The 26313-nt window shown below is 36.4% G+C and overlaps 1 protein-coding gene across 1 annotated transcript in view; it reads left to right on the top strand.

Annotated features, from left to right (window-relative positions):
• The window catches only part of LOC127971119 (AF4/FMR2 family member 2-like), a 199479-nt gene that overhangs the window by 28204 nt on the left and 144962 nt on the right, over nt 1-26313 (top strand). The window contains exon 2 of the mRNA XM_052573934.1: nt 24744-24864. Coding sequence (XP_052429894.1) covers nt 24744-24864 — 121 coding nt within the window. The remainder of the gene's footprint in view (nt 1-24743; nt 24865-26313) is intronic.

Here is a 26313-nt window from a genome sequence, read left to right as displayed (position 1 = left end):
TAATGCACCTCTGTGTGAAAGGTTTCTCGTATGGCTCGCTTTATGTACCAGCCTTCATTGTCTTTGCCAGTGGGGGAGTGTGAGCCAAAAAAATCGAAATGCGTTCATGCCAAATGAATCCAATGTGGCTCCAACGAGCATTTTTTATATTGAATTTTTTTTTTCTTCCTGGCTTGAACAGTCGACTTCAAACTCCCAGCAGTGACACACACTTTCCTCTTCAACAGCTTTCCTTACCCCATGTGGTGGACATTACCCTCTAGACTGACAACTTCTCCAGTTTCCTCCAAACTTGCTGGCTCCGTGTGTGATGCCAGATGACTGTTATTACGACCCCTCTGTAGTCTGAACACAGAGCTCTGAAAGGTCACCAGAAACAAAAAAAAGGGCGAAAGAGACAAGAGTTGGCTACCAACAAGCCATGTGCTAATAGCACAATAAAACAATACTGTTAAGAGGCCCCTGAAAATAATTGCAGATCTGTGGGTTTTATTTGCTAAAGCTCCTGGGTTATAAACCGGGTTCAACCACATGTGGAAAAGAGAGAGCGCTCTGTCCTGTTGACCATTTTTATTTGGAGATGAAGGGATGGGAACACAGTCCTGCTAGAGTCATTATTATAAAACAGTGGTATTGGGTTTTCATTTGATCCCTTAGTTTTCAGAAGTTTTACTGATTGTTTATGGTCTAAAAAAAGAGACTCATTAAAAAAAAAAATAGTGCTTCTTTTTATTTTAAACACGTACTGCTTTATTTACTCTGTCCAGCACAAGACATTAATATTCTAGCCAGTTCCTTTTTTAGACTATATATTGAAAGTAAATGGGGACTGGGTCTGTCAAGCTGTAAAATGACAAATAAGTACAGTAAATATATCATAACAATAGTCCACATGATAGTCCAATATGAGTTGTAAGCCATCATTTAAATCTTATCCTGCCCCAAAGTTCTGAATTGAACAATGAAAGTAAAAAAAAAAGAAAAAAAAAAGAAAAAAAGAAAAAAAAAAGATTTCCATTGAACAATTGATGACTTTATGAAGTATATCCATATATAAATAATTATATACCAGTGTGTTCACTATCATTATATAGAAAAAAGGGAATGAAAATGGGATTAAAATGTATTAATTGTCATTTTTTGGTGAACTACTTAGAGTTAGGCAGTTCACAGGCAGTTGTATACTCCGTCAAAACCATTCCCTCTGGACTCTTCTTTTCCTTTCAAGGACACTCAGACTATACGAAAGAAGGTTAAATGTTTTGTTACCCATGTTGTACAGCAGGAATAGCTGTCCTTTGAATTGCTGCTGAGACTGAAAAGACAAATAAGTGTATCTTGCTCTTTAATGACAAACCATGTATAGGAAAACCAAAGCTGTCTCTTCAAGACAACAATGAAGTTGAACAAAATACATCTGAGTAAAATGTATTTTGCTCTTGACGTGTTCAGTCACCATTCCTTTTGTGACAGGTCCAGTCAACTGACTCTTTTCTTTCCTTCAATGAGGTGACTGGAGAGTCATTATCCGGAGATTAGTGACAGTATCAGGTTTTGGCACGGGTCAAAGGACTTGGCAGGCCGGTGGCTGCTCGCAGGCAGAAGCGGGGTCTGTAGCTGTAACTTACCACACCACTGTGACCTTTAAGCACTGCTGGCCCGAGAGGAGAGCCACTCTACTGGACTATCTGTTGACACTGCCTATCTGATCCAATAATCCTTTGCCAATCATCTCCCCTTTTCCTTCATGCCTTGCATATACCTTTATACTGCTGTTTCCTTTTCAAGTCCAGTGTTTTTTTTTCTTTTCTCCAGATGCTGGGTTGCCTGAATTATGCTGGTTATGTGTCCTCCTGACCCCAATCAGACATGTTTTTAGAGGTTTTACTTTTTATTTTGCTTTCAAAAACAGCTATAGAAATAAGGGGTGTAAGAAAATATCATTACACGTGAGTATCGTGATATTTTGTTTGGCGATACTGTATCATTTCTCAAAAACGGAATATCGATATATTAAAAAATAATCCCTGGTTTGTTGTTCAAAGTTAAAGTTTGCCGTCATTTGGGCTTTTGTGGTAACGTCCACCGTGGGACCATGGCGAGGGCGCCACCTCGGTCCCACCACGTCCCATGTGAAGAGGGGCTTGCGTGGGGTGGGTCGAGGTGGGCGGTAGGGTTGCAGTGCAGCGCGGTTGCAGCTTTCTCTCATTTTGGGGACGTTTTGTGCAGTTGGGCGATTTCACGCAGAACAAAAATACAAAATTAATGTGAAATTCAAGTGGAAAGGTTTGACATCTGACATCTATTTAATTGTTTTACAATTGTTTTGTTTTCTTTAAGAATCCTGTAAGCACTATTTGACTGATATTAAGCAGATGACATTTTTTGTTCCGATCAAAATGTTATGACATTTTATAACTATATAATATAGTTACTGTTACTTGTGTTCATCGTCTGTTTGAAAATTGATTTTTCTGTACATTTCTGCCATATTCACATAAACTGACAGTCACCACTGATAAACGACTGCTAAATATTGTAGAAACTTAATCTATGTAAAGCTGCTTTGCAATGATTTGTATTGTAAAATGCGCCACACAAATAAATTTGAATCAAATTGTGTTCTTAATGACAGATTCCTAAAAATATATCCTATTCCTAAAATAACAAATATCTCAATATATCGCCTTGCTGACAGTATCGTAATGTATTGCAACATATCGTATCAGAACCCATGTATTGTGATACATATCGTATAGCCAGATTATTGGCAATACACAGCCGTAATAGACAAGGCCTTGATATGCGTTTTTAAAAGTTTTCATTCTTTCATTCTTTTCAAGTTTTTCATTCTAGCAGCCGTTTTTTAAAACACTGTGCTAAAATATTAATACTTTAACAAAGAACGTAAAAAAATAGATGCTTTTTAGAAATCAATTATAAAAAAAGTACAAGAAGAAATAAACAACAAAATCTTTGTCTATGCAGAAAAAAAGACCAATAAACTAGTCAATTAGTTTTAGTCTATATATATATATATATATATATATATATATATATATATATATATATATATATATATATATATATATATTTATTTATTTTTAAACTCAAGGATTTGTTGCTAAATCGATATAGTCATTTTGAATTAATTTTATATTCTATGCAAGTTAGGGAGAGTGGTCTGTAATCCATTTGTGTGAGAGGGCTTAACGTCTCTGACATATAAGATAGGGGTTTAGCACCCTTCTCAAGGGAGCCGTACTGCATATTAGCGTAGTCCATTAGAACTGAAATTGACCCATTTGTGGGTATTCAGGCTCACTGCACCTTTCCACACATGTTTAGGAACCTGGTTATTTCACACTGATTGGGGTGCTTCCCGCTATTATGCCACTTGCTGGAATTAGTGATTCAATCCCACAGCATGCTGCTTTGTTCTCAGAGAATACCAACACTTTGTCCCCCATTTGAAAGAATCAAACCCTTGTGAAGAAACGTTAGTGATCATACAGATCTGACTTGAGATTTCAAAGACCTGGACTTGTCTTTATTCAAGATGTCTCCTTAAATCAGTTCATTAACGGGAGATAAAACCCAATCCTTTAATTAATAGCTAATTCCTTTTTATTAAGACAGACTTAAGTGCTTAAGGAAACAAAACTGTACTTGTCATCCCTTCCATTATAAGCTCTTTTAGCTTTCAAAGATTTTCTCTTTAAGTTTATTTCATCTCATTCGAGCAGAAGTACTCTGCATTATGTGCCATTAGCGAATGTGCTTGCCGTTTTCTGCTTATCGAAATCCAGCTGTTTGAAAATTCAACAGCAGGCTTGATGCTAGAAGGACAGGATTGTGCGTGAGTGTGGAATTGAGGATTTTAACATTTGTTCTGGCACAGGTTTCAGGATCAAATGCATTCCAGTCGCTTCAGAGAACACCAGCGCTCTAGTCAAACATGATATATTTCTTTCTGCTGGATTTTTGTTCAGAATATAATAGAGCTTTTTTATTGTTAACCCATATGGTTTTAATTGTGGCAAGTCAGGTCAGTGCGGCGATGGAAACGACAGGTGGAAAAAACTGTGGAAAGACAGACAAAACACTGTAATGTGATGGAATTACCGCTTAAAAACACATTTCGACATCAAGTTGTCAGTTTTATCATGAACAATGAGCTGCCTTTCTACGGCAAAACAATGCTGCTTACATCAGTTTTTTTTTTTTTGGTTGCTAAAATATACTTTTGAATTGATCGCTAATTACATATTCTGCTTCAGTCGAGTTGAGAGTTCTGGTTTCTGCGACTGAATTCATGCCAGAGAGGAAGCGTTTGTACAATGTCATCTTATCATGTCATCATTAATGACGTAATTTTCATTTTTGGGTGAACTAACCCTTTAAACGCATTGATTGAGGGTGTTGGTGGCGCAGTGGATAAGACACATGCCTTTGGTGTGAGAGACCCCAGTTTGAATCCACTGTAAGACGCCAATGTGTCCCTGAGCAAGACACTTAACCCCTAGTTGCTCCTGAGGTGTGTGACCTCTATATAGCAATTGTAAGTCGCATTGGATAAAAGCGTCAGCTAAATGAATAATGTGATGTAATGATTGAGGCTGACAGCTCAAGTTTTATAGGCTAATTTAAAGCATCTACTAAGAGTTTTTCTCATTAACATCAATTCTTAGACACATTACAATTTAAAAAGGTACAGCACTCACTCTTTAAGCAACAGGTGTGTAACTCTTCCAATTAGGGGAGTGGCTTTACAAACGAGTTTATGGAGAAAGACATTTGTTCTTAGGCCCTGCTTTTTTTACGCAGTTTGGCCATTCGTCCATATGCAAACGCAGTGCCTGGTCACTGAAACCAAACATTAAAAAAAAAAAAAAAACGCCTGCCAGGGTAAAGATTTTCAAAAACTCTGGTTGCAGTGTTAGCGTGTAGTCAACGAAACCGGTGTATTTGGCTTGTGACATCGGAGCCAGTGCTGTTATCTCCGCCTACTGGAAACTTTTTTCAGGCTTCTGATTGGCCAACATGGCTTTACAGTTGAGATTATATCACCACCTGTTGGCTTGGCATGCTCTTGACAATGCTTCATAGCATGTGTTTGCGTTTTCATGTAGAAAGAGTTTTTTTTTTTTAAATGGAAGATGGAAAAACTCTTATATAAAAATACCTGTGTATGTGTGGACATGGCCTTAGACACATATGGAATGTTTTTACACCCAAAATAAATGTCACGTGCTTCACTGCCTGTTTGACAGTCTCACCTCACTAAATACTCCACTATGAAACATAGCTCTAGTTAATACATGTTCAAGCGGCTCTTGTAATTGAAGTCCATTAATGTTAATTTAATAAATAAACATGCCTCATTTGATCTGTTTGTTGGTGGAAGCACCTCTACATGGCAATGCTGTAATCTGCGTGATTGTGCTCATGGCGGGCGTCTCACTGACACCGCAAGTGAAAAATGGATGGAGCTTCTTGGCATATTTATGTGAAGGGATGGGAGACTGGAGACTAATAAGAGAGAGGTGGGGGCTCATGCTGATGTGTGAGGCAATATCCTCCCGCGGTCCTCGGCCCCTCTCAGGGGACGTCTCTTTAAAGGACATGGGGAGAAAAAAGAGAGAGTGAGAGAAAGGTTGGCACGCTGCCCTCGGAAAGCTCGCTGCTATCTTCTCTTCAAAGGCACTGATTACCCAGCTCGTCATGGAAACGCTCTCTCGCGCATTCGGCCCGGGGAAATGATGCATTTTACGGGAACGAGGAAGGGGGGGAGATTTTCATTAGAATGTGACAAAATATAAGCACAGAGGAAGTGTGATATATTGCTGATGTTTCAACTTTTCTTTACTTTTAATTTGGCAATATTGTCAGATGTTTTTGTGTGTGTGTGTGTTTAAAGAAACTAAATCTGTTAACCTTTTTCAGTGGATGAATTTAATTTCAATAAATGGTAGTTAAAGGTGCAATAAGTGATAAAAAAAAAAAATAATAATTCTTATACTGGTTGAAAATCTCTTCACATCCCGATAGCAAACATTAAGTTAAGTTGTTTAAAATGATTTATCTTTATTTATATATTCTGCTCGGCCCGATTGTTTTAAATAGCTTTCCTACATGCCTATCAATGCATGTATCTGCATACCTCTGCACACCCTGTTTGCGCAGACAGAATATGTCATTAGCGCATTCACGCACGCTGTACAGACAGAGCTAGAATGGCAGACAAACATCAACAACCCAGTCTTCCTTTAAGAACAGGGATACCATGGTCCTTAAACTAGGTACTGGAAGCTTTGGCACTGTGTGCTGTAAAGAAAAGTCTTTGAATGAGAAGGTGTGTCCTAACTTTTGGTCTGTACTGTGTGTGTGTATATATATATATATATATATATATATATATATATATATATATATATATATATATATATATATATATATATACCAAAAATTATGCAGACACTTTGACCTAAGCATGTTTTGCTAATGCAAACTTTTTACATGACTGAACAAGACTAGAACAAAATTAAATATTGTTTGGTAATTGGTTGACCTAAATTGGTCTTATCTAATTGTGTACTTAAATGTAACAGCTGACAACTATTCAACCTAATTAATTTGTGAGACATTCTAAAAGAAGGATGGCATTATCAAGATGAATTTGTTTTGACACAGTTGAGCTCTGAGTTATTGTCATATTTTATTACCATTTTCTAAACGCCGGAGCAGGTTGTGGTTGAGCCGGAGGCAGAGAGAGAGACGGAGAGATGGCGGGCTGAGGTTCCAGAGGGCCAGTTCTCCTCTGACCAGACGAAACCATCAGTTACCTTCCAGGCTGTAGCAAAGTCAGATTGTGCAGAAGAATCATCTGTTTCCTGTGGTCTTATCCCAGTGGTCGTCTGAGACAAGGTCTTTACAGGGGATCTGTATCTGGGGCTCTAGTTGTCCTGGTCTCCGCTGTCTTTCAGGGCAGTAGAGGTCCTTTCTAGGTGCTGATCCACCATCTGGTCTGGATACGTACTGGATCCGGGTGACTGCAGTGACCCTCTGATCTGGATACAGACTGGATCTGGTGGCCACGGTGACCTCGGAATAAGAGAGAAACAGACTATTATTAGCGTAGATGCCATTCTTCTAATGATGTAGCAAGTACATCGGGTGTTATGGAAATTGTTCCCAGTTCTGGATTTTTCTAATTAAAGCTGCGGTAGGGAACTTTTGACGCTCTAGCGGTTAATAAACAGAACTGCTTGCGTCTTGCAGAAGAACATCGTAGCCGGAACTACTTCTCTCTGTTTATGTCTATGAAGAATCACAAAGGTACTGGGTTACTCCACCGCGTTACCCCCGAAGCAATCTAAAATAGTCCGAATATAAATACTTATTATAGGTGCACCCTAGTGATTCAGGACAAGCTAAAAACACGGTTTGGAAAATGGATTCATGGTGTACTCTCTTATTATGTTCATTTTTCTACATTTTGAACAGAAACAAAGTTACGGACCGCAGCTCTGATTGGTTGTTTTTTTACCGGGAGCGCATGACTTTCTGCAAATGGTAATAGGACCACTGGGAGGAGCCAGAGGATCTTGATTTTTTTCACAGATTATCTATCTCACATTCTACTGTCAGGACATAATGACGGGTTTAATAAATATGTAAAAAATATTTTTTTTCACAAAAGTTCCCTACAGCACCTTTAACACAGCCAAAAAATCTTTTAACGGATTTGAATATTAGAAATGTTTGTGTTATGTGTAAGACAGGTTAAAGAGATGGGTCTTTAATCTAGATTTAAACTGCAAGAGTGTGTCTGCCTCCCGAACAATGTTTGGTAGGTTATTCCAGAGTTTGGGTACTAACCAGGAAAAGGATCTGCCGCCTGCAGTTGATTTTGATATTCTAGGTATTATCAAATTGCCTGAGTTTTGAGAACACAGTGGAAGTGGAGGATTATAATGTAACAAGAGCTTGTTCAAATACTGAGGTGCTAAACCATTCAGGGCTTTAAAAGTAATAAGCAAGATTTTAAAATCGATAAGATGTTTGATAGGGAGCCAGTGCAGTGTGGACAGGACCGGGCTAATATGGTCCTATTTCCTGGTTCTAGTAAGAACTCCAGCTGCTGCATTTTGGACTAGCTGGAGTACAATTGTTTATTAAGTGTTAAAAACCATTACGCCTATGAGATGTCCCCACTTTTCACAAAAACAAACATATATAGAGAGAGAGGGAATTTCTAAAAAGCTTTAAGAATAAAAAAATACAATAATAATAATAAAAAATACTATTATATAAAAAAGTAATATTTTAAAACAGCACAGTCATAATGTTGTAGCAATACAGCATTAGTTGACATTTCTGCTGACATGCAACATAAGCACCAGCCCTCGATGTACTCAATGGCATATGAATCAGACAAAAATATATAAGTAATAAGCCTTTTATTCCTGTTTTACCGGTTGGGATTTCAATGAGTCTTGAGCCGGCGTAATGAAATTAACATTATTACAGTGTAAGTGAGAGGAAAGCGAGATAAAATCCTTTAACTGCTGCTGTTTTCTGATCTCTGCTGGCAGGCAGTGGTGCTTTTGTCTTGTTTCTGACTGTCAGATGAAAACATTGTATCATTTATTGAGTTTTGAAGCTGAAATATAATACAAACCTCCTCTGGTTTGCGGACTTTTATTGGTCATATACGGTATACCTGTAAATCCTCATTTAGCACAACTAATAAATGGTCTGATATGAATGGGCTGTGTGTGAGGAGACAGGAATAAAACTTTCACACCCCAGAATTCACAGATTAGCCTGCAGCCCACAGGTGCCATATCACCATGGGAACTGTTTGAAAAGTGTTGAAGTTACTCAGAACTGCTTCATGCATTTAGAAAAAAAAAATAATAATAATAATAATTCAGTTTTTCTGAACTCATTCTGCTATTGCTGGACTTGAGATACTGGGCATTTTTGGTGAGATGGAACACAAATGGTTTTTGCTAGGATTGAGGATGTTGGGATTCAGGGAATTCAGTGGATAGCACGGTGCAATGTTAAAGAAGATCTTCTTTTATGCGGAAAAAAAGAAAAAGTTAAAAAAAGAAAAACTTCCAAATGATGCAATCTTATATATTTGCTATTATTTCCAAAGTTTATTAAATTGATGATGGTATTTTTTTTATTTAAATTCCACCTCAACTGTGTCTTAGCCACATCAAGTGCTTCTCGTTTTGTAATTGAACGTATTTTTTTAGCATGTCTAGCCTAAATCAAATAATTAAATCAACAATGTGATGAAATGAAATTTGAGGCAATGTAATGATTCCTGCAACTGAAAGCAATCAGGGACGAACTTTGCATGTGTGAATTGCAAGGGTCCCAGAAGTTCATTATTTTTGAAGTTAATTTGAAATTGGTTCTTGCTTTATTTTGCCCACATAACAGAAATGGGGCTGGAAGGGCCTGGGGTTTCATTTCCGTGCTCTGTGCACTGGAATCAGAGATCAAAGACACTCGTCTCACTGAACCCACTAGTGTCCCTCTCTCTCTCTCTCACACACACACACACACTTCACTTCTCTCTGCACATCCAGATTGAACTTTCCTTTTCTTTGTGTCTTACATACAGATGCGATCAGACTTTTGTTTTACATTTTTGCGATTGGATTTTTATTTATTTATTTATTTATTTATTTATTTATTTATTTATTATTATTATTAATTTATTAATGTATTTATTTTTAAGATCACAAACACATTTAGACTTTGACTTTTAGAAGTCAATAAAAGTCTGTTCTATTATATATACATGCTCATTCTATCAGTTTAAGTATTCATTTGAATTGTGACATTTTGAGTCACATTTTTTTCTGATGGGTTCTGTCACCAGTTTTTGGTGCATCTTATTCAGTGTCATTAAGTTATATAATATAGTGTTTAAATAATATGAGAACAAGAATACACTTATTATAATATAACAGTATTATAATGACAATTTATTACAATTTAAAATAACTGCTTTCTACTATTTTAAAAATGTAATTTATTCATGTGATGGCATGCCAAATAAAATATGATTTTATATACATTTAATATTTATATATTTAATACATTTTTATTATTATAATTTCTGGTGAATTGAATATATAAAGTAATAGATAATATATAAAAGTAAAATAAAGTTTTATTAGCCACAATTTTAGATATCTTGAAATCAGTTATTAAAAGGGTATTATCCGGTATTAACCATAGCAAAATGAGATATGTCTGTAATTTAGGATGGTGCATTGATTTTGTTGTTTGTTTACTTATTTAAAAATGCAATAAAAAATGTATGTGTTTAATCTTTTTTTCCCCCTGAATAAATGAGCACATCATATAAATTATTTTTTTAATTGACTGACAGTCTTAGTTAAAAAAAAAAAAAAAAAAAAAACAATCATTAGAGTGAAATGAAAGTCGTGGCATTTGCCAAATATGGTAACCCATACTCAGAATTAGTGCTCTGCATTTAACCCATCCAAGAGCACACACAGCTGTGAGTAGGGAACACAAACACCATGAACACACACCCGGAGCAGTGGGCAGCTATTTGTTCCAGCACCTGGGGAGCAACTGGGGGTTCAGTGTCTTGCTCAAGGGCTCTTCAGCCATGGCTATTGAGGGCGGAAGAAAGCCCTACCTACAACTCCTGCTGGCACTGAGACTTGAACCTGCGACCTTCAGGTTACAAGTCCGACTTTCTAACCATTATGCCACGGCTGCCCAGTGATAAACACATATCATCATTATCGTAATAAATACATATCATCTGATATCAGCAGATCTTTGTCCAGAGATTAGGACGTGTTTTTATCGTCAAGCGATGAAACTTCCGCAGCAGTGGACAACATAAACTGAGGAAAAGTATTAGATGTTTCCCCTGCCAGACCAACTCCTGCTCCACTAGACACGTGTGGAAGAATATGGCTTATGAAGTCATCGCGGTTGTCTAGACGTGACTAAAACCACATTTGTTTTCAGCAGCTTTGACAGACGTGTTTATTTACATGTGGGGATGCCAACGTCCGTGTCAGCATAACAGAGGTGAAAACCTCCACCCACCAGAGAGACAACATACATTTCAACTCGAGCAAGCTGCCAGAAAAACGTTTTGTGCTCAAACGTGACATATGTAACACAGAAACCAGGACCCAAGCCAAGAGATGACATATATTAGATCCTGGAATAAGTATTGTTTTCTGAAAATAGACGTTTCATGAGTGTAAGAGAGAAGAGAGAGTAAGAGAGAGACGTGTGGAGCCATACACCAATTACTCTGACAAATGGGAAATTCATAAAACTGGGGTGATAAAATAGTTAATTGCCCAGCTTCTGTTCCTGTCACATTTCTTGTCCAGCCATGTCAGGTTAGCGTGTAATTAGCGATCGTCTTTGAGCGTCACGCCTCCCACAGGTGGACAGACAACAGCTTTTGTATCTACTGACAGCACATGACTGCTCCACAAAGAGCTTTCCTGAAACACTTGGGCTCAAGCTTGCTGAAGAATCATATATAATATCATCCATATTAAATACTTACATGTGGATGAATCAAAGGATATACACTGCCATTCAAAAGTTTGGGATCAGTAGGATTTTGATTGTTTCTTTTTGTTTAAGTCTATTATACTCAAAGCGGCATTAATTTGATTCCAAAATTATATTTTTGGAAAATTACAATTTATAATAACTGTTTTGTGTTTAAATATACTTAATTTATTTCTGTGCAACGAAGCTGTATTTTCAGAATTATTATTCCAGTCCTCAGTGTCACTGTTACAGTCTCTCCAAGGAAGGAGAAAAAGGAAAAATCTACAAAGAAAGCAATAAATAATAAATACTGGCAATAAAATAACTCAGGGTAGTCATAACATGAAACAATAACCGATAATCAACTTAACAGAATCAAGAATCACAATCAAGAGGAAGGCAGCTAATGATGGGAAAACAGATGAAGGGAGTTAACGAATGACTAACGAGCAAATTAATTAAAGCACTAAAGCAAACAGGAGCAAAACCATAGAAGGAAAAACAGGAAAGAGATCAGTACCTAACAGTACTCTTCCTCCCCGGAAGGTGCAACCTCGCACCGTAGTAGAACGATCCAAGGAAGGCAGTGTGGGAGGAGGATGGAGGACCAGCAGAGGGCTGGCTAAAGACCCAGGTGGTGAAGATGGAGGGAAGAGCCATTATCGAGACCGAATGTACCAGGGCGGAGGAGACCGTTGGAGGAGCCAGGAAGACAACAGTAGGGAGCTGAAGTAGGAAGAGCCAGAGAGGACCCAGACTGCAGCCATGATGGTGGCCGCCAATGAAGCCAACGGAGGGAGGAACCATGATGGAGGAAGGGCTGATGCCTCTAGGGGGCTGATGGTGGTTGAGCCTATGGCAGAGTGAGAGACGGAGAGCCGGCGGGCCAGGGCAAAGTTAAGGTTCCAGAGGGCCAATGCAGAGTAGGTGGCTTCGACAACCGTGTGTAGGGAGAGATCCAGAAGACCGCGGCGGAGCCTGAGTGACAGAGGACTGAGGTGGAGCTGGAGGAAAGGAGGAGACCAACGGAGCCAGAGGGACAAAGGAATGAGGCGCAACCAGAGGAGGGCAGTCCTAAGGTGAAGGTAGGGAGACGACTGACCAAGGCGGAACTGGAGGGACAAGGGATCCCGGTGGAGCTTATGGACTGATGTGCTCCGGTGAAGATGAGGGAGCTGGAAGCCATGGTGGAGCCACTGACTCGCAGGACTGAGGCGGAGTCTGGGCCTTGGAGGCTAGAGGCGGAGTCGAGGGATCCTCCAGACTCAACACCAGTGGAGCTGGAGATGGGCAGACCCACACCACAGATGGTGGGCTGAGAGTGAGCAGAGGGGCTGATAGGATCCAGCAGAATTAGCTTTGATGAAGAAAACAGATTGATCGGAGGAGGCGGGACTAGGAGGTTAGGTGGGAGTTCTTGCCAGAATGATAGCACAGATGATGGACATATTTGTATCTATGCATTCCAGTCTATTAAATCTCCCAAGTCCAGTTCTTGCTCGCCCTCAGTGGTGGCACAATGGGCCGGTTTTTCCTTAGCCCCCCCAATCTCCACAGCCATATCCCCCGTCACTAGGAACACTGCCCTTCGGGGCTACGTTAATTGGGACCAATTCAAGCTTCATCGTTGGTTATTCAGTTACAGTTTCTCCAAGGAAAGCAAAGAAGATGAAGAAGAATGATCCATAAAGAAAGTCTTTAATCTTATAACCCACGTGAATATAGGCAAGACTAACTCAGGGTAGTCAGAACATGAAAAAAAAAAAAAACGACAAACAACTGAACAGAATGGAGACTTTAAATAAGGCAGCTGATGAGGGGAAAACCGGTGAAGGGAGTTAACTAATAATGACTAATGAGCAAGTTAACTAAAGAGCTAAAAAAAGTAAAAGACTCCTAAAAGTCATATGTATACATAAAATATTTTTTTAGAATTTAAAATACCTGGGTTTTTTGTTTTCTTTTCTTTTTATATACTTTAAAATGCGATTTATTCCTGTTAGTCAGAGCTGAATGTTCATCATCATTACTCAGGTCTCAGACATATCTTGTTAGAAATATTTCTAATATACTGAATTGCTCCTGAACAAACATTACTCATTTTTATCAATATTGAAACAAGTTGTTGTTTATCATGTTTTGTGGAAACCTGTGATTCTTTAATGAATTGAATGTTTAAAATTATCTTAATCTTTTGCAATATGTTTTACTGTCAGTTTAATACATACTTATATATTTATTTCAATGAATTTCTTACAAAAGTTTAAATATAAATGTCCTTTCGATTTAAATGTGACCGAGACCTTTCTTGACAGTTGTAATTCTTGCCCACATTGACAGCTGCACTACTATTCCTGCTAAACCGAAGCGTCTCTCATTGAAAACATTAAAAGTAATTACGTCTCCAGTGAAGTCAATGTAATTTGCAGTCTATTAGTGACAAATTCATTGGCATGCAGGATTGAACAGAGCATGATTAAAGACAAGCTAGTGGACCCTGAGATCTCTTCAGGTGGATTCGCTTTGAAATTATGCAGCAATTAACAGCTTTCGAGCAGAAAGCGGCGTCAGGCTGCCGGTCAATGATGGGAAGTTGTTGTTTGGTGTTCGGCTGTTTTTGTGAGTGAAAAACACCCCAGCCTCTGAGGGGAATGTTTAGAACCGGCTGCTGATTAACGAATGCCGAAACGAGTTCAAAGGAATAGAAAATTAAAGCGTAAAGATTTCTGAAATCTGCTCCATTTGTTTTCATGTTTTAATCTTTGATGCTCACCATTCTTACAGTTGTGTCTGAGCCAGCCGGTGTTCACAGGTTGGTTTTGTAACCCTTTTCAGCTGTTTCAATATAAAATGTATCATAAAAAGAGTTATGGCTTGTTTATACTCACAAGACAAATGAAACTGATAACTGAGATCCAGAAATCTATAATGTTATTTGCTATACATAGTGCTATCATATGAAAAATAATTTCACTTATTTCATATTTTCAAAGTCAATATTATTTATGAATGTATTTATTTATATTTTATCATATATATATATATATATATATATATATATATATATATATATATATATATATATATATATATATATATATATATATATTAACAAATAGAGAGTGTGTGTATAATATCTATCTATCTATCTATCTATCTATCTATCTATCTATCATCTATCTATCTATCTATCTATCTATCTATCTATCTATCTATCTATCTATCTATCTATCTATGTATCTATCTATTATTTCGTAAATGTATTTATTACTATATTATATTATAAATACTATAATATATTATTAGTTTTACATGTATATGCTCAATATAAATAATATAATTAATATGAATATAATTTTATAATTAATATAATACATATAATTCTAAAAGCATTGTTATATAAGTTTTATTTATAAGTTTTAAAATATTTGTATAATACTATAACATGATTATGTATTATTTGAATATTATTTATTTTCTTCCCAAATTATTAATATGAATATTTGTTAATTGTTATTTTAGATTTTCATTACTGTAAAAAAAAAAAAAAATACTGTAATGCAAAAAAAAAAAAATGTCCAATTAAACAGAACAATTACAATACTTACTATATATATATATATATATATATATATATATTTTATTTTGGTTATTATTATTATTATTAATGTACCCCCACCCCCTTCTCTCTCTCTCTCCTTCTGTTGCTCATTATATAAACTTGACTTAGTTACATCTTTGTTTGTGTGTTTTGTGAAATATGAGCCAGACATTCCTCGACGGGTTTAGTGAGAAGTGTTTGAATCTCCTCTGGGTTGAACTGGGATGTTCAGTTTAGGTTATCAGCCAGACGTCACAGATGAACATGCCTCATATGTAGCCCTTCACGGCCCTGACGGCCTCTTCCTCCACTTCATCAGCCTCTCCATCTCTCCTTCTGTCCTCCACTGCAGCCGAGAGCTGAATCTGCATAATTACAGGCCAGGGGTTAAAAAGTGTCTGGAAACCAGGTTCCGTCTGACAGCTGAGCTTCAAAGCCAGAGATAATAGAGGAGAGATCCCGTGGACTGTTGAAGTTGTTTGTTTATGTGTTATTTTGTTGCTGTTTCAACCTCACATTCAACTCACTGATGCATTTGTCACCAAACCACGTGGAAGGCCAATCCCAGCTTTCAGGTTTCAACTCGAGAGCGACTCTCTCTCGTTCTTAAACGCACCCTCTATGCTGTTAACTTCAGCCGCAGATCTGCAATTACACCATAATTGTGGTAAATTCCTCTCAATATGAATGTGAAATATGGAACATGAAGAAGACATTAATTTGAAGTCGGTGCCCATTAAGGGATAATCGACGTGCAGCTGCCATAATTTCCTCTCTCGATTACGCAGTCTGCTGAATGCGCTCAGCGTCTCTGACTATTACTGCGCTCGGATCAGTTTTTACAGTTTGATGATATGGAAAATTGGCATTTGTTTGGCGGGTTTGGTGGCGCAGGTGCTGGGTGTTTGACTCGGGTGTAAATCCCCGCCGTGGCTGTTTGTGGACACCGCTCTGATGTTCCAGTGCACGCCCACGTCTGTTTGCTAAATTGGGTCAAATTCTGGGAATGTTACGGAGCTCCTCCTGCAATATTCATGACATGACATTTCAGACTCCAGACATGTTTTCTAATTGGTGGACGCAGTTAATGACTGATGCCTTGCTTTGCGAGTTACAAGCACCCAGAAAAAAAAACGAAAAAAAAAAAAAAAAAACGAAGAAGGTGGAGTGAATTAGAAACAGCACAAGGCTGCGTGACAAAGGCAATTAAACAAATGAGGCAATTAAAAAAAAAATGAAAGGTTATATTTATTATAGATCACTGAGACGTTTAGATTCTTTCATCGTTCACTGGAGGGAGTCTGAAGCAGGGCGTTTTATGCAGTCGCATATGATTTTTTGATCTATGCGATGATGTTCATGGGTTTTAAAACTTAAGGATGTGCTAGATGGTCCATCAAAAAACATAGAAATATAGAAAATGGCACTAATTGATGATGATTATGTAATAATAATAATAATAATAATAATTATTATTATTATTATTATTATTATTATTATTATTATTATTATTATTAGTAGTAGTAGTAGTAGTAGTACTAGTGGTATTATCACATACATCTGAATAATAATAATAATATTATTATTATTATTATTATTATTATTATTATTATTATTATTATTATTATTATTATTATTTATTATTATTAACAAATGTTGTTGTTTAATAATAATAACGATGATGATGGTGTTGATGATGGTAATATAATCATAATAATAATACAACTTATCACTGTAACATTTACTGTAATACAAAAATTTATGATTTCAATAGCAATAGCAGTAAGCAATGCATATAATAATAATAATAATAATAATAATAATAATAATAGTAATGTAATACTTTAATGTAGTAAATACCATACTATATGCAATACTATAATATAGTAAAGTATAACTGCAATAATAATAAATCATTTTATTATAACATAACATAACATGACATTATTATCATTGTGTTTCCAAATTATTATTATTTTACATATATATATATATATATATATATATATATATATATATATATATATATATATATATATATATATATATATATATATATATAATTAATTAACATTTAAGTTTAAATCAGATGTGCACATTTCTGGATAAATCATATCAAATTAGTTCCTGTGTGTCTGTGAATTGTGAAAATGTTTTAGTGCTTTTAAAACATTGAGGATCACGTCTATTTCTAATCAGCTCTGCCCTGAAGGAAGAGAGGCATCAAAAGTCAGTGACAGTGGTGAAGTGTGTTTTAGCCTCCACTGTGTGGAATGCTGCTGAGCCACTGCTAATGTGAGTGCAGACAATGGCCTCCTTGAGGAAATGGAGAGAGTCCTGAGGGGAAGTGGTGTCAGTGGTCAGTGTGATAACCTGGCACCTAGCAATTACTGTCAGCGCTGCTCATTAATCTGCGAGAGTCCTTTACTCGCCACCGCTGCCTCGCCGTCCTGAAGACGCGGCTCTGCCCCGCTGCTCATTTGAGCTCGCTCTGCAGCTCGAGGGGAATTGACTGACGGAATGCTAAATTTAGCTCGTTTTTGAATTGGTCTCTCCAACGCGTCTGAGGGTGGACATGTTTCTGTTACTATTGCTATTTACTATTTTTTATTTACTATTTATTTAGCAACAATGATTGTGTGGTTACAATAATGAACAAAAATATTTTGAAGAAAAAATGTAAGAACAGTACCGTTCAAAAGATCGGGGTCAGTAATAATTATTTTTATATGTTTATTTATTATATCAATGCTTTTAATGAGCGACAACACATTAAATTGTTGCAAAATGACAGCAACAACATTTCAAATGTAACAAAACAATCTGTTTAAAAAAAATCTATGAACTTTCTATTCATCAAAGAATCATGAGTATTAATATTATTATTAATAATAATATCAATGATTATAATAACGTAGCACAACATAACATAACATAACATAACATACAGTAACAAAACATGACATAACATAACAACAAAGCATAACATAACAAAACAAAACAAAACATACATTAACATAACATAACATAACATAACATAACATACAGTAACAAAACATAACATAACATACAGTAACAAAACATAACATAACATAACAACAAAGCATAACATAACATAACATAACAACAAAGCATAACATAACATAACATAACATAACATAACATAACAACAAAGCATAACATAACATAACATAACAACAAAGCATAACATAACATAACATAACAACAAAGCATAACATAACATAACATAACAACAAAGCATAACATAACATAACATAACATAACATAACATAACATAACAACAAAGCATAACATAACATAACATAACAACAAAGCATAACATAACATAACATAACATAACATAACAACAAAGCATAACATAACATAACATAACAACAAAGCATAACATAACATAACATAACAACAAAGCATAACATAACATAACATAACAACAAAGCATAACATAACATAACATAACAACAAAGCATAACATAACATAACATAACAACAAAGCATAACATAACATAACATAACATAACATAACATAACAACAAAGCATAACATAACATAACATAACAACAAAGCATAACATAACATAACATAAACAAACCATCCAATATTCATGATAATTAAAATATTTATCAAGTGAGAAAATCAGCATATGATTTTCAGCCTTACCATCACAGCTATAAATTACCTTTTTAAATGTATTCAAATGGAAACATTATCTGTATAATATTTTAAATTGTACAGATAATTCACACTATTACTGTTTTTGCTGTATTTTAACTAAATAAATACAGCCTTGGTGAACATAAGAGATAATATAACCCCTAGTATGAAATATATTTAAAAAAATCTCACTGACCTCAAACTTTTGAACAATTGCGTACGTGCTGATATATCTATATTAAATATTTTGATAAAGAAAAGAATCACAATATAGTTTTGTCAATGTTGTCATTTTGGTACATATACTGCATGCTTTTTGTAGTCAAGGAAAGCATATTCACAAAAACTGTGCAAAATGCAGTGGAGGAAACAGAAAGAAGAAAAAAACTGAACGATGAAGAAACGAGTGTCCCCGAAATGAGCTCGGTTTTCCCTCGGGCTAAACTGTCCCACCAGACGACCCCCAGCTTCCTCCTGACAAACGCCTGCTATCTTTCTCACATCAATCTCTTCCGAGCGCTGCCGTATCAGGAAATAAATGAGAGGAGATCGCCACCTCTTCTGTCACTGCCTTAATGTGTGAGATAAGCAGCTCCTTCCATAATTACAATCCTCCAAAATAATTGTAACAAAAGAGGCTAAACGCTTAGCGGTAGTTTTAATTAGCCCATGCTTCAAATTAATAATTGCCGCTTAAATCAGAAATCAGGCCCACTGTTGTGGCGGCTGCTTCGTTCTAATAACAGTGGCACTCGTCGGCTGTTTATTACATTATTTCTCAATGGGAGGCTTTCACCGGGGGCTGCGGAGGGGGGGGGGGGGGATGCAGGCGCTCTATTTGGTTATCTTTCAAATGCAGCAAACCTCAGCTTAGATTAAATTCATTCGCTTTTCCATGGATATCGCTGTTCATTTCCCTCCTTCATTGGCGGTGTAGGGAAGAGGCAGAGGAGAGGTGGAGTACGAAAGAATGGAGGGAGAAAACTGCCAATGCCACATATTCCAGAACATAATCATGCCACCAACAATATCAGCAGCGTAATAAAGCGTCTGGCCGCCGCTGTTTAACATACGATGTGTCTTCAACGCACCCATAAAACTAAATATATGGCCCAGAGAAATTTTGGTAATGTGTTTATGTGAAGTCTGAATATACCGCTGGTGTGTTCTCTGAGGAAGGAAGGTGGGCAGTGCCTCCTCCGAAAACGATCGACTGTACACAAATCAAGCAAAACAAACATTACGAAAGAGGAGATTAAATCATGTCTTCAGTGTGTTTTCAGAGATTGGCCGATTCGCTCTATGATAATCTGGCCAGTGTTATTTTAATATTATTGAGATGCTGTTATAGTTTGAAACATAGTTTGTATTTCTATCTAAGTGCAGCAATTTAGATGTATTTACACAGTCTGAAACAGGACACAGGAACCGAAGAAAACACAGGACTTAAATACAGTGAAACAAACAATTCAAACAGGTGCAGACGCTAATCTAATCAATTCCAAACCAATGGAACAAACCACTAGTCTAGAGACTAGAACAAACAAGAAAAACCTAGAACAAAACCAGACTAAACTGAACACACACTTAACAGCCTTCTTGACTGTAGATATGCTTTCATAAACCCACATGCAAGAAAAATATGTTTGTATATTGCCATTGTGCTATAGAAAATTGTTTATCATTTTGTACAGTTACACTTTGTAATTAAAAATGTCAAACAATATACATTTTTTTCAGTAAAAATGTGTGTCATATTATGAAATAGCATTTTTATAACTATATATATATATATATATATATATATATATATATATATATATATATATATATATATATATATATATATATGTATATGTATATATATTATAAAGTAGCACAACCAACAGCAATAGTAGTCACATTACAAAATAGTTATAATATTAGTAACTTGTTTGGAGAATTTAAATGTTAATATCTTAAATTCATATGTTAAGTTTTGACAGCCCTGAAAGTACATTTGGTCACACTTTTATTTTGTGTCATTGTTACAGTGTAATTAGAAACTTTAAGTACTGAGTAATATTAATTAACTACATGTACTTATATATGGTTAGGGTTTGGCTTAGGGTTACTTCTATGTAATTAAGCATAATTTATTGTTATTATAATAGTAAGCACATGTAATGTGTGTAACAAGGACACCTTAAAATAAAGTGTTACTGTACATTTTATAATTTATTTGAGGCAGGATGTTTTTTGTTGTAGGTGTTAAGGAGGGCCTTAACAGTTCAGAGAGGGGTGCTAATTAAATTGATTGTTTTTATTTACAGCAATACCGACTGCCAGGAAAACATGGTACAATCTAACCAGTTTTTTTTTTTTTTTACAATATATAAAGTGCCAACAATTCATACTATTCACAACTATTTCCATACAGAGACGGGCACGCGCTCCTGATGCTGAGATGTGTCGTATCATGTGTCGACAATAGCCAGAAATATTGTCAAAAGCATATAAAATTTGCACTATTAAGAGGATTTAGCATTTCGAATTAATGTAGGCCTGTTAAATTATTCTTATTATTAGGCTTATTATTATTATTATTATTATTATTATTATTATTATTATTATTAATAATATTATTATTAGGTTACTTTTATTATTCAATTATATACAATTATTGCCCCACAATCATTTCATAGCGCATTACTGCATGACATGCTGTGAGAATAATTAAGGCTTAATTAATTAAGGCTTAGCTTACTCCTCATTGAAAATGTTTTTTTTTTCTATTAATTTATGCAACATATTATAGACCTGCAATTAAATTATTAACACTGCTGTCATCAATGAAAATGAAGGTTTATTTCGTGCAACGATTTTCAAAAACCACCTGTTTAACAAGAAACACGTGTCTTCTCATGTTTTTAAGTATACGGACCACAAGGGAAATATTAAGGGAATAATTTAAGACAGCTATATAATGTTGTTAGCATATGTTGAAGTAGTTTCATCTCTCGTTGACTCAGAGAATATGTGCGGTTAATGCAGTGTTAGAATGCGCTGTCCAATTTTATTATTATTTTTTCTTTACTTTCACTTTCTCTGTAGTGAATTGACTGACATTCACCAGCATAACTTGTGTTGCTTGACCCCTCCCCCATAATATCAGTTGTGAATAGGCCACCTATTTTATTTTTCAATGTTAATGGTGGGGGGACTGTACCAGGGCTAAGCAAGTTTCTGATTGGGCTATAGCACCATCAAGCCCCGCCCTAGTGTCTCCACTGATTTGAGGCATTACCTTTACCATACTAGTGTTTCATAAACAGGCTGCTTTCCCCACTATTAGTAGAAATCATGCTCACACATTGAGCCCATTGTCTTCACACTGACTGTTAACCAGTCTCACGCTGCTGCAGTCATAACTAGGGGTTATTTGCACCTTAGCGTTCTTCCTTTAGTTTCTTAATCGTCTGTAGCACCCTCTCACTGCCCAGTGCAGTGCTCTGTATTTGGAGGGTAATGCCGTGTCAGGGGACCCAAGTGCCTGGAAGGCTCTGCCACTGACAGCTGTAAATTTGATTCATCGTCCTGTCAGGTGGCTATGTCATGTGTGCCCAGCACGCTGACATAAAGATAACTGACATCTTGCTGTCATTAAGGCCTGGGAAGCACCGTCAATCTCTCGTCGCTGTGTTTATTCCCACTTTTCTTTGTCACTTATTTCTTCCTCGACCCCTCAGAAGAAGCACCTGTCACCCTCAGACCAGGCCTCGTTTTTCTCGCACCGTTTCATCTCCCGCCTTCTGGAATAATTTGGTGATGGATTAAACGCCGTAGCTGAAGCCGCGGGACTCCGAGGTGCGCAAGGGCCGATTGAAGACGGACTGATTCCAGTTCTCCGTCTCGCTGTGCTATCCATCACCACCAAGAGCTGGATGACTCTCTGTTGCTCTGGGAAAGTGTCCTATTAGCAGGGCTTGATGAAATATGTGTTTGAGGTATCTTGGGTTTTAGCAATGTTGACATTAGATGAAAGCGATGATTCTATCAGCGGAAAGTCAAAATAATGTTTGTATTTAAACTGTAAAATTGAAAGGATAAGTCATGAGTTAGAATAGCAAATATTGTTGGAGCGTGTTGTATAAAATTGAGGCAACCATTTAAAATTTTAACCGTGAACAAAAAAACATAGATGCTACAGTTATTGTTAATGCTTACATTTAATATTAATGGAAATCTTTTCATTTGTCATTTTGCTTTTGATTTATTTGATGTTTTAATGACATTTGTGTCTGATATTAAGTTTATGCATTTTTCTTTTTTTTTTTACTACATATCCATATTAAACAATATTACAATATAATAATAATAATAATAATAATAATAATAATAATAATTATTATTATTATTATTGGTATATTGATATGTAATCACAAAATATTTGCCTATTTTCCCTTCATTATTTATTTATTTTTTTAATAAAAAAACACTATTATTTATAATACTTATCTGTAAACTAAAATAATAATGCTAATAATAACATTATTATTATTAATAATAATAATAAAGTCCCAATGACATATAATCACAACCTTTCAAACCATCACAGCAAACCTTCACCTTTTTTTTTTATCACAATTTAACTTTAATTTCTTAATCTGAGAAACTGCAATTCACTTTCCTTATGGTATTATATTTTAGCACACACATTACAAAAAAAAAAAAAAATCCCAGGGAGCAACATATTTGCAAGTGCTAAAATCAAAGTTGCAATTTCAAGATAAAAACAAAAGACACATTTCACTTTTTTTTTCATTTTTAATATTTTATATCCCACCATTCTATGGGATAATCAGGCTTCCAGCCATTCAAATCCCTCACCCTAAATTTGATAGTGAAAAGTGTGGTTAGCAAAACTAATTTGTTTTATGGGACAGCATATTTTTTGAAGCATGCCGTGTATCCTTCACTGAGGAAGCGAGTGAATGACCGAACAAAGCACTGTGACATCCTCGTACATGTACATAATAAAACGGCCAAATAAAAATTCACCTTTTCTACCACGCCGTTGTTCCTCCTCAGGGACGGATGCTAATGCTACAGCTAGCGGCAGTGGTGTGTGTCTGTTCCTGAGGGAGGTCTGCATTAACCTGAGGCCATTCTGCATTATGATAAAGATAGAACCGAGTCTACGGCTCCTAATCAGCCACTATCAGTCTATAACACTGGCCCCGGGGCCAACCAGCAACAGCTAGCATCGCACCCACTCAGTTTAGCACCCCGCGTGTTTGTTTCCTCGCTAATAGATGACGTTTGTTAAACAGTAAGTCATTTACGGATGTTAAATAACTCAGAAGAGGCCTGGGAGAGGCGCTGGGGAGCCGCTCGGATAAAGTCGTCATTATAATGAACGTAAAGAAAAATACGAGGCTGACAGAGACCCTCAGAGGGCGTCGCTTGGGTTTTCATTTGTGAAATCATTTACTCCACACACTGAATTCGGGATTGTCAACTACCGCAGTATGACATCTGCCTTTGTTTAAAACAAGCTTGAATTTCCTGTAACAATCCCCCACACTGATTGCCATATGAGGTCCTCCAAATCTAAATAAACGCTCCCCGAGGCTCCAGCCCTTCTTCCAGCGTTTCAAACAGAGCTGCTTCTTCCTGGCAGTCTCCTGTCTGTTCCTGCAAAGCATCTGTGCACCAATCCAGTTACTTTATCTCCTCCGCCACGCTTTCCTCATCTGCTTAGTGTCAGCTCGGGCCTATTAGACAGATAAGGGCTTCCCTTGAATCTCTTACAGGCAGGGGTTTTTGCCGTCGATTTCTCGCATGCCAACTCGAATCATGCTCTTACTCTCTATCGTTCTTTCTCTCTCATTTCCCGCAGTCATTACGAGCAGGACCGCTCGGCACTGAAGAAGAAGGAGTGGGAGCGAAGGACACAGGAAGTGCAGCAAGATGAAGACTTGTTCTCTACCGGATTTAATCTGTTTGGTGAGCCGTACAAGGTAAGGTTTCGCCAAAAGGCCCGATCAGAGCACACATACAGTACACACTCATCATCTGACACAGGGCATCATGCCAGCTAAAGGATGCTGAGTTGCTCTCTTTACATCCAATATTTACTCAACTCCTGCCCTCCCTCAGGTTCAACTGGAATTGGTTTGAAGGGATGCTTATGATCAGGGTTATGCAATTTTTCCCCCTTTAGTAAAATATAACTTTTAGGATTAAAGCTAGGATGTAAAGGGTAAAGTTATATCTAAAACTTGATATAGGCATTTGAAAAATGACTTGAGGAAGAGTAGTTAATGACAGAATTCCTTTCAACGTGAAATTTTACCAATTGTACTTTCACATTGCCAGTTTATTTTGTCAACGAATTACAAAAAAAAAATTGTTTACATTCAACACAATCTCTCAACCATCACCCACTATTCTCCAGGATTATGTCCATGCCAACAGTTAATCTACAATGAATGGCAATCATGTATAGTTGCTGTATATACACACACAAATAAAATGAAAATAAGAACTAAATAAAATATGAAATGCATCTATCCAGTTGACATCCATTAAGAGTTTAACAGAGATATTCAGTCGAAAAAAGGCATTATTTAGAGCACTCAAGTGCCAGATCTTAAAAAGTAGGGGAAAAAACGACTGGAGTCGAAATTGTTAAATAACAAAATGACATTAACAAAAATGACAATAACGCATTGGCTATAGACGATTTCAACGGAATCAACATAAACAAACGTTACTGCGCGTGCGCGCTTTTGTGGACCTAACTTAACTTCCGGTAGACTCCAAATAGAATCAATAACAACAGCCAAGTCCGTCTAGAGTAGATATTTTTTGTTAACAAACAAAATATGTTTGCTGCATGGATCAGGCGGACTTAATGAAAATGCTAATTCATTCTTTGGCAGCAGGAGATGTTTTAAACCATAGACATAAAGCGCGAGAAATAGAGGTTTCCCCAGTAACAGCTGTAAACGAAGCAGAGCTGGTACGCTCATACGCTGCTTTATCAGGCATATAACATGCAAGTCTTCCTTCAGAAATACAGCGATATAAAAACACCCGTGCCTCGTTTTGATATTTAAACATAAATGTAAGGAATTCGCATTATTAAACGTGCAGTACGTAACGTTACGTTACTCATGTTTATTTAACGAAGCCTTTTTGAAAATCAATCAGTTTTAAAATTGTGGCGAGTCTCCAAAAATAAATAAATGTATGGGAAACACATCACGCAGCACAGCCACCTGAGCCCAACTTCAGTCTACTCATCACCTGGACTTTAACTGCGTTTGTAGATGGCACCGCAGCCAGACCGATATACACAAGACAGACCGAAAGTTAACTTAGGTTCAGGCGCGTGCGCCCGATGAAACTGTCTATATTAAAGGGTTTCTTCTAGCAAAATACAAAGAAAAAAAATAAATAATAAA

The sequence above is a fragment of the Carassius gibelio genome, chromosome B14, assembly GCF_023724105.1.
Source record: "Carassius gibelio isolate Cgi1373 ecotype wild population from Czech Republic chromosome B14, carGib1.2-hapl.c, whole genome shotgun sequence".
NCBI lineage: Eukaryota > Metazoa > Chordata > Actinopteri > Cypriniformes > Cyprinidae > Carassius > Carassius gibelio.
Note: the sequence above shows the minus strand (reverse complement) of the source record. Positions and strands in the feature narration are given on the sequence as shown.